Source organism: Triticum aestivum, chromosome 6A, assembly GCF_018294505.1.
Source record: "Triticum aestivum cultivar Chinese Spring chromosome 6A, IWGSC CS RefSeq v2.1, whole genome shotgun sequence".
Lineage (NCBI taxonomy): Eukaryota > Viridiplantae > Streptophyta > Magnoliopsida > Poales > Poaceae > Triticum > Triticum aestivum.
Window position 1 is genome coordinate 179,528,047 of NC_057809.1, and position 8,952 is coordinate 179,536,998.

Below are 8,952 nucleotides of genomic sequence, written 5' to 3' on the forward strand. Positions count from 1 at the left end.
ATGTCCTCCTTTTCCAAAAAACGACTCTGGTTTTCAGCATGCACCATGAGTGTGTGCGTACGTGACAGTGTGTGTGCATGTTTACCTACATCGTACTTTTTTGTTTCTCAACAATTTTCTCTTACCGTTTCCTCACTGATACAGTAGTACAAGAAACATGTCCTACTACCAAACTAGGAACAGGATTCCTCAATTTCCCATCTTTGCTCTTAATCTGCTTTCGTCTCCCTTTTGGCTAAAAAGCAAATCCCACCCAAAAGCTGCACAATATCCATCCATCCATCCACAAACGAAACCACCCCAACCCACAGTGACCAGCACGGCGTAGGCAATAACCACTTAACTGACCTTGTGACACATGAGCTCAGCTCAGCCGGCTCGTCCCAGTTCCTACCCCCGCGGCGCACCACCGACACTCCCTCGCCCGACCCCATCCGATCTCACCCCCGCCCGACAAATCATGGCGCCGCTTTGCACTGTTAAGGGGGTGTTTGGTTCAGGGACTTTTTAGTCCCAGAGACTAGAAAAAGTCCCTAAAAAGTCCCTAGGAACCAAACGGGAGGGACTTTTTTTACAGGGACTAGAAAAAGACTCTACTAGAGAGTCTTTTTTGATTAGTCCCTGGGACTAGAAAAAGTCCTAGGACTTCTCAACCAAACACCCCCTAAATCCAATCCCCGCCCCCCTTTACTTATCACCACGCTGCTGTGCCCTATTCTACTCATTTTACACTCCTTGGAAACGGAATCCATGGCGCATAGTAAGTCCACACAAAACCCTACATGTGCAGCTGCGCCTCGCGCCCCTTTTATAAAACCCCGCACACACTCGCACACACCACTCCATCCCCCAAAGCAGCTCCCCCCACAGTCCCAGCTCGCTCCACACTGGCCAGCCCGCAGCCCCTGGCACACGCTAGCTTGCTCTAGCTAAGCTAGCTAGCAGGGCCTCGCGCGTGGCATTACCTCGTCCCGGCCGCCGGCGAGGAGGTCTAGCGTAGCCAAGGGCAAGGCGAGCGAGCGAGCGATGGACGCGGCGGTGGGGCTGCCGGACGCGTGGTCGCAGGTGCGGGCGCCGGTGATCGTGCCGCTGCTGAAGCTGGCGGTGGCGCTGTGCCTGCTCATGTCGGTGCTGCTCTTCCTGGAGCGGCTCTACATGGCGGTGGTCATCGTCGGGGTGAAGCTGCTCGGCCGCCGGCCGGAGCGCCGGTACAAATGCGACCCCATCTGCGAGGACGACGACCCCGAGCTCGGCAGCGCCGCCTTCCCCGTCGTGCTCGTCCAGATCCCCATGTTCAACGAGCGGGAGGTACCACATTTTCCTTCCGCCCCATCGCCATTGCCGCCACAAGCTCCAGCTCCACTTCCCTCTCTGTTCCTCTCACCCATTGGTTTCTTCTTGCATTTAACATTTTTTTCATATTTTGTGCGTGATAATACGTGCAGGTGTATCAGCTGTCGATCGGCGCGGTGTGCGGGCTGTCGTGGCCGTCGGATCGGCTGGTGGTGCAGGTGCTGGACGATTCCACGGACCCCCTCGTCAAGGTGAGGAAGATCTTATCCCCCGGCCGCTCTCGGGTCGAACAGTACAAGTAGTGGTGCCAGTGGTAGTAGTACTGGCCTGGTAATTATGGAGGCTCATGTTCACCTGTCGGTGACTACGCCCCCTGCCACCCCCCACCCCCAAACTATCCATGGTCCGTCCACCCGAACCTCGAAGCTCCCGGGATTCCCTCTCACTCCACCGTCCCCTTTTCCATTTTTCCCAAAGGGAAAAGCCGTGACACCCGGGGCGCTCGCTGCAGTGCCAGGCTCCGACCGGCCTTGTCTTTTAGACACGTCGCCTGGCCTGGGTACTGCCTCGCGGTCGCCGTCACGGCACAGGGCTTCCCCCTGTTTATAATTAAGAGCAAGGAGCCACTCCCCAGCTCCCAGCGAGATTTGGCCATTAGTTACTAGTAATAACTCTCAGCTTCACCTAGCAAATCTAACCATGTGCGGCACACGCTGTGTAACTAAAAATCTGAAATGTTTTTCTATTTAACATTTGTGCCTAGTCAATTCAGACTCGTGTTGAGGAGTAGGAGTAGTAGTAGTTGACACGCCTGCGCTTGTCGGTGCCCAAACTGATGGTGTGTCCTGTGTGTGCGGTTACACGGCTGTCTCGCCGTTTCCGTAATCGGAAAAAAGGGCGGCGAAGATCAAAACCGTTTTCCATTTTTGTCTGCCCTCCAAACTGGGATTCACATTGGCGGGTCGTGATAATCCACGAACAAGAGCCGAAAAAAATCTGGGCATCTTTCGCGCGCGAAGGAACGGCTCCCGATGATTTTGGCGGGGCGGGCTATGCTGTGCTACTAGCAAGGACGCTGCGCGCGGTCCGGTGTCGTTAATTGGAGATCGGACGGGCATTAAATGCCCCCAACGGTTTGACCGACGGGCCACAAGTGGCGATTACCCTAGTATCTTTTACGCGCCGGATCAACCAGAGCTGGCACTTGTCAGAATATTTTCTTTTCTTTCTTTTACTATTACGGCCTTCCTTCCAAGAGGTAAAAAATAATATAAAATAAAATAAATGGGGGGAAAGCAAGGCAAAAACCCCTGCGCGGTTATTCCCCTGGAAAAGCACGTGCTGGGCACGTGACGGGGCACGCCGTTAAATGTGTAATCAAGTCGCCACCGTAGTTGTACGTGATCCTCGCGATCGGCAGACAGTAATTAAGCTTGGGGTACGTAGGCCGTGGCAAGGCATGCTTGGCTGGTGCGTACGGGGCCCTGTCGTCGGTTCTCATTACTCATTAGTTTAGGCCATGGTCAGCCCTTGCTTGGCCCAGCCTAGGACGTTGATTGTAATCCACGTTTGGTTCTACTACTACGCCACTAGCCCTTCCCGGCTTGGTCCTGGTTTACTAGGTGTCCACTATGTGTAAACCATGTGTTTTGTACAATGTAGTAATGGCATCCAGAGATGGCATTACATGGTTTGCAGCTTAGTCGTCGTTTCCAAGCTTAGAAAGATGCCAACAGTATTATGATCTTAATAGTATTGGTTATGGTACTTGTCCCTCCAAAAGGAGGATACCATGATTGGAGCCCAATATCTCCATGAGAGCCGTGGGCATTTTAATTTACGTCCCACCCAATAATTGCCTACTCGTTGTGAATGTGAATTGTGAAACGTGCCTGTCAATCAACGGCGGCTAATCATCATGTGTGCTTGGCCCGTGCAGGAAATGGTTCGGATGGAGTGCGAGCGGTGGGCGCACAAGGGGATCAACATCACGTACCAGATCCGGGAGGACCGCAAGGGGTACAAGGCCGGCGCGCTCAAGGCCGGGATGAAGCACGGGTACGTGCGCGAGTGCGAGTACATGGTCATCTTCGACGCCGACTTCCAGCCGGACCCCGACTTCCTGCACCGCACCATCCCCTACCTCCACCACAACCCGGAGATCGCCCTCGTCCAGGCGCGATGGCGCTTCGGTAAGTTTTCACCAAAAAGAATCATTACTTCAGTTCAGTTCCTCAAAATTTGCGAGTTCAGTTTCAGCGGCGTGCCTTAGGGGACACAAAAGTAGGAAATTTTGGCATCTTGTACTGTATGTAGGCTAGAATAATCAATCAAGAGAACGAAAGGAAGAAAAAGACAGAGGCCACCGTGCTTCAAAGGTTTCACCGCGGTTCAGTCTAGGAATCAGGATCGGCGGCCAGTTTCCCTGTTTGGAAGCAAGCCTAGGATGCGTCCAAGCCCAACTAACTCTTCTTCCAACCGTGCTGTCTCGCCCGAAGGCCACTGCGAGGATGTAGCTGGACACCTGAAGGAAGATCCAAGTTTCCTCTTAGCGCTAAAATAAAATAAAATAATAATGCCTGGAGAGCGTTTTGCCTCATGGGGGATCAGCTAGCTCGTGGTGGTGCTAGTACGCTCTGCTAGATCTGGCGGGTCGGTTGCGTACCGTGGCGCCATGGTACGGTACGGTTGGGAGGGATGGCAAGTTAAGTCCTTGCGGGAGGGACGGCACGTCCCCGTGGCCGCCACTGTTGCGTGCGGCGCGTCTCGTGCCTGGGTATGCATCCCTTCCCTGGGGCGGCGGGCTGTCGGTCGGCCGGAGTTCACTCCGGCCCGGCTCCTCGCCGATCCGATCGCACGATCTAAACGAGGGAGACCCCCTCGGCCGTCGACTCGTCGTCGGTGGCGCCGTCGGTGATCCGAATAGTGCTGCGTGGCGTCCGCTCGTCAGGCTCTCTGCGCTTTTCCCGGTTAGCAGCGTGGGCCATGGGACAGATCTTCGGGCGCCCACGTGGTGCGGCCCGCCTCTACAAGGCCCGCGGGCCCGCCGTCGGTGACCGGCGTGGGCCACGTCGGCCATGGCTTCTTGTCACTACCGCATCCAGTTGCGGTGCAGGCAGGGCGTGCCTTGTCCTGGCGCCCGAGATTTGTCCTCGCAGACAGCAATAGAAATTGCCACGGAAGAGATAAGCATATTGGTACTCAACTCAATACTACTAGCTCATAACTCGTCAGTACTGAAGTGCGGCATCTGAGATTCTCGGTGTGTGTTTAGATCATCATTGCATGATGCCATGCCATGCCACCAGCTCGCGTCCTAGATTCACCTTTGCCGTCGTGGGGCGCGGCCAGACAGATTAGCGCGGGGTGGCGCCGGCTTGAATCGTGCCGTGATCCCGTGATGTGTCTGCAAAGACTGCAGGGTCCGCCCTATAAAGCTCCAAGATTTGCGAGTGCTCCCTACGGCTAACCTCCAAGATTTACTTTTTATTGGGCCGTGTCAGTGCAGTGCGCCCACATCCTCTGCTCGGTCCAACTGTACTGTACGGGTGAAGCAACCGAACAAAACCAACCTGTTATTCCCCACACAAAACGGAACCAAGCATGCTCATGCTCAATGTGTTTGATGCTGCTAACAGTAAAAAGAAGGCGAGCGACTGTGTGGCTATGTAGTACTGTGAAAAGTCAAGGGTAATAGTGAAAAGTTGGCCTGACGGTAACTTTGAGCTGTACATTTTTTTTCACCGGTGACAATCATGCTGGGGAGGGATGCTGATGAGTGTGCTGTTGTTGGTTGTGATCAGTGAACGCGGATGAATGCCTGATGACGAGGATGCAGGAGATGTCCTTGGATTACCACTTCAAAGTGGAGCAGGAAGTGAGCTCCTCCGTCTGCGCCTTCTTCGGCTTCAACGGTGAGATTCAGTCCGGTCTTCCAATGTCCTTTCGGATGATTTTATTCGACATTGGTACCAATTTATCCATGGCATCTGTCTAACAATCTCAATGATTTCTTCTACCAGGAACCGCCGGTGTGTGGCGCATTGCTGCAGTGAATGAAGCAGGGGGCTGGAAGGACAGGACCACCGTGGAGGACATGGATCTAGCTATCCGGGCCAGCCTCAAGGGATGGAAGTTTGTCTACCTCGGCGATGTTCAGGTACATTGATCAATCATGCAAACCATCAGATTCAGATAACATACAGCGCACATCCTTTGGCTTTTCTCTTTCAATACCACGTTCCTATTTTTTTTTAAATGAGACAGTAGTAAAAGGAATTTGACAGTGAAAAATTGGAGTTAACGAAAATTCTGCAATGTTTCTCAGGTTAAGAGTGAACTCCCCAGCACTTTCAAAGCCTTCCGGTTTCAGCAGCACAGATGGTCATGTGGTCCAGCAAACCTGTTCAGGAAGATGCTGGTGGAGATTGTGACAAATAAGGTCTGCCCCAGCACCCATCAAGTCCAATTCTGTTTTAAGACAACACCTTAACTATGTTGCTAACTCAGATGCTATTGATCTTGTGTGTGTGTGCAGAAAGTGACAATCTGGAAGAAGTTTCATGTCATCTACAATTTCTTCTTGGTGCGCAAGATCGTTGCCCACATTGTGACATTCACCTTCTACTGCATCATCATCCCGACAACCATCTTTGTCCCTGAGGTTCATATACCGAAGTGGGGTTGCGTCTACATTCCCACAATCATCACTCTTCTCAACTCTGTTGGAACTCCCAGGTAATTATATTATAGCCTGTAAAGAGCTCACATTCACATAAAAATATAATAAGCAAGTAATGATCGTTCAATTATAATTAGTATTTGATCAAATTGTGTGTTTACCTGACGAAAATGCACCAATTTTGGCAGGTCTTTTCACTTGCTTTTCTTCTGGATCCTCTTCGAAAACGTCATGTCGCTGCATAGAACCAAGGCCACATTGATTGGCTTGTTAGAGGCAGGCAGGGCGAATGAATGGGTCGTCACGGAGAAGCTCGGCAGCGCCATGAAGATGAAATCTGCTAACAAAGCATCAGCCAGGAAGTCATTCATGAGGATGTGGGAGAGGTACTGAACAAACAAGACAAAATGCACACATTTGCCACCTTTTTTGCCTCAGCCCTTCGGTAACTAACTTTCAGAGATGAAAATTTTCAGGCTAAACGTTCCGGAGCTCGGCGTGGGAGCCTTCCTCTTCTCATGTGGGTGGTACGATGTCGCGTTCGGGAAGGACAATTTCTTCATATACCTTTTCTTCCAGTCGATGGCTTTCTTCGTCGTCGGGGTTGGCTACGTCGGCACAATCGTCCCTCAGTCATAACTGAAAGAACGTCGGGATCATCTCGCTCAGCAGTTCACAGTTCCCTGAGAAATCAGCAAAAGTTAGTTGGCCGTGCATAGCCAGTTCAAAAGTAAAGATCACGCAGTCGTCTCTGGGTTTCTCTCTGTTTTCCTTCCTCCTTGGAGACTGATAGTATTGCAGCATTCCCTTGAATGTGCTATTGTAAAAGAAAGCGAGGTGCAGTGTAAGGTCACTGCATATGTATTTGTGGTGTTCTCTTTTTGCTTGTAGCGAGTACGTCCCCGTGGTTATGGGGAGCAGGATGTCTGCTTCCAAGTCGAATGTAATACTAATAGTATAAGAAAGGAAAAAGGTTCAGGAATGTGTGAGCAAGATCAGATTGTTCGGATTTTTCCGTGTGCTGCCTTCAGAATTTTAAGTGTGCAGTGTGCTAGATGAAACATTGTTCCCCAGGTAGGATCAGTCGACACATGTTGAAGCAGAAGAGAAGACACGCCACTGCTCCAGGGAAAAAAAAACCCATCAAACCAACTAAACAAACTGGTATTCAGAATAACTTTAAACATCTATCCTGAGTTGCGTAGGTCTTCATCCTCGTGATATGCAGCAAAAAGCATCACTAAGAAACAACGGTCGAACAGTTTTTTTTTCAGTGGTTTTTTTTTTTGGAGAATCACCGGAGGAGGAGTCCCTCCACCTGAATATATTACTTAAAGTGGCCAATATGCCAGGAGAGTGATCCAGTTTATAAGGAAAACCGGATCGAAAACCTAAAACAAGTTGACCCGTTTATAAGGAAAACCGGGCCGAAAACCGTACAACAAGGTTACAAGGAGAAGAGAAGAGAAGACACCCAACAAGGGCGGGACCTAGCTAGCAGACTAAAAGGACCATCACCACGTCAGACACAAGTAGTAATGGGGTGTTGTCGAGGGATCACAATACTGAGACTTTGCGAGGAACCTAACGCACCGCATTGCGTGCATAACGAGCCCCACGGCACAACTGAGGAGCAACCACAACCAACGAGTGCGAAAAGCACGAGCCTTGACTGGGTGCCCCGCCATGAAAGATCAGAACGATTAATAATTTGGGGAGGCATCTAGCGCCATCAAAGAGCAAGGATGAACCAAGACATCACCAAGAGCACGACGCTCGCCGCAATACATCGGCCGCCAAGGGAGAGTCTTGAGCATGCATAGCGAGACACCTTCACGAGGGGGAAACAGATGGCCGCCCTGCGGCGCCAAAGGCACCGCCACCAAACCCCAGAAAACACCACCAAACAACCACCGTCGACTCCAAGCCAGTCGCACCACCACCACCACCATTGGACCCTCCGACTGTTCCCAACTTGGCCACACCACCACCACCACCAAACGCTGCACCCTCAACCACACGCAGGCACAGAAGCCGCCGTTTGGGTCTCCAAGATGACGCCTCCAGGGAGGTAGTGCCGACAAGGACACAAGACCGTCATCCGATCCGACAAGCCAGATCTTAGGTTTTCACCCGGATACCACAAAACAAAGTACTGCAGGTGCTGGAGCTCCACAACGACACCTCCTACGAGGAAAACGATGTCCACAGACACCATTGCCGCCGACATCGACATAGTCGATGCAAGGTTCTCACCCGGAGTTTGAGCACATACTTACAGCAAGACGACAGCTGGCCACCACCATTGGGCCCCTCCGAGACGAAGAAGCACATGAATCGTCGCAGCCAACCGCACCCCCGCGGAGACCGCATACGGCCAAACATCAGCACTAGGCACTGGAACCACCAATGGTCGTCCGAACGCAGGGCCACCGGACGCAGCGCGAGCCGCCGAACCTAACCGAGCACCATGCTGGCGAGGAGCAGAGGAGCGCTGCCCGAAGCCAGGAACCACCATGGTCCCGGGTTGCAGCCAAACATCAGGAGCACTAACACACCCCACGCGCGCCACCGTGCACCTGCCGGAGACCAGATCCGAAATGCCATAGCACTGACCAAAGGCGGGGGAGATCGAAAACCGGCACATCAGTCCACCAAGCGCCACCAATAGCACCCACCGCCACCAGCCTCCACCACTCCCGCCTCCACCACCCAGCAACACCACCTCCCCGGCTGACCCCACCTGGCGGCCCAGCCAACACCGGCCGGATCTGGGAAGGTAGCCCCAGATCCGCCCCCGCCCTAGACCAGCAGCGCCCGAGCAAGCAGCGACGGGCCGCCGCACACAGGGGGGCCGGGGCTGGCCGGCAGGGACACCGGGACGACGCCGACGAGCGCTGCCTCCGCCCGCCTCCGAGGCCGGGCGCCCGATCCAATCTGACGTAGCCTGTCGTCCCTCCTCTGACGAAATGGTGGTC

General features: G+C 53.0%; 1 protein-coding gene across 1 annotated transcript; it reads left to right on the forward strand.

Moving 5' to 3' along the window:
- Positions 1–834: 834 nt before the first annotated feature.
- On the forward strand, positions 835–6,983 carry LOC123127186 (glucomannan 4-beta-mannosyltransferase 1). Its single transcript, XM_044546762.1, has 9 exons — positions 835–1,308; positions 1,446–1,544; positions 3,233–3,485; positions 5,097–5,207; positions 5,316–5,452; positions 5,621–5,734; positions 5,831–6,030; positions 6,163–6,360; positions 6,451–6,983. Exons 1-9 carry the CDS (start codon positions 1,027–1,029, stop codon positions 6,611–6,613), a joined length of 1,557 nt encoding a protein of 518 aa, XP_044402697.1. The 5' UTR covers positions 835–1,026; the 3' UTR covers positions 6,614–6,983.
- Positions 6,984–8,952: the final 1,969 nt, after the last annotated feature.

Coding starts and splice junctions, on each gene's coding strand:
- LOC123127186 (XM_044546762.1), top strand. CDS start 1,027: ATGGACGCGGCGGTGGGGCTGCCGGACGCGTGGTCGCAGGTGCGGGCG. Junction 5,208..5,315: donor CGCCTTCTTCGGCTTCAACG/GTGAGATTCAGT, acceptor TTCTTCTACCAG/GAACCGCCGGTGTGTGGCGC. Junction 6,031..6,162: donor AACTCTGTTGGAACTCCCAG/GTAATTATATTA, acceptor CAATTTTGGCAG/GTCTTTTCACTTGCTTTTCT.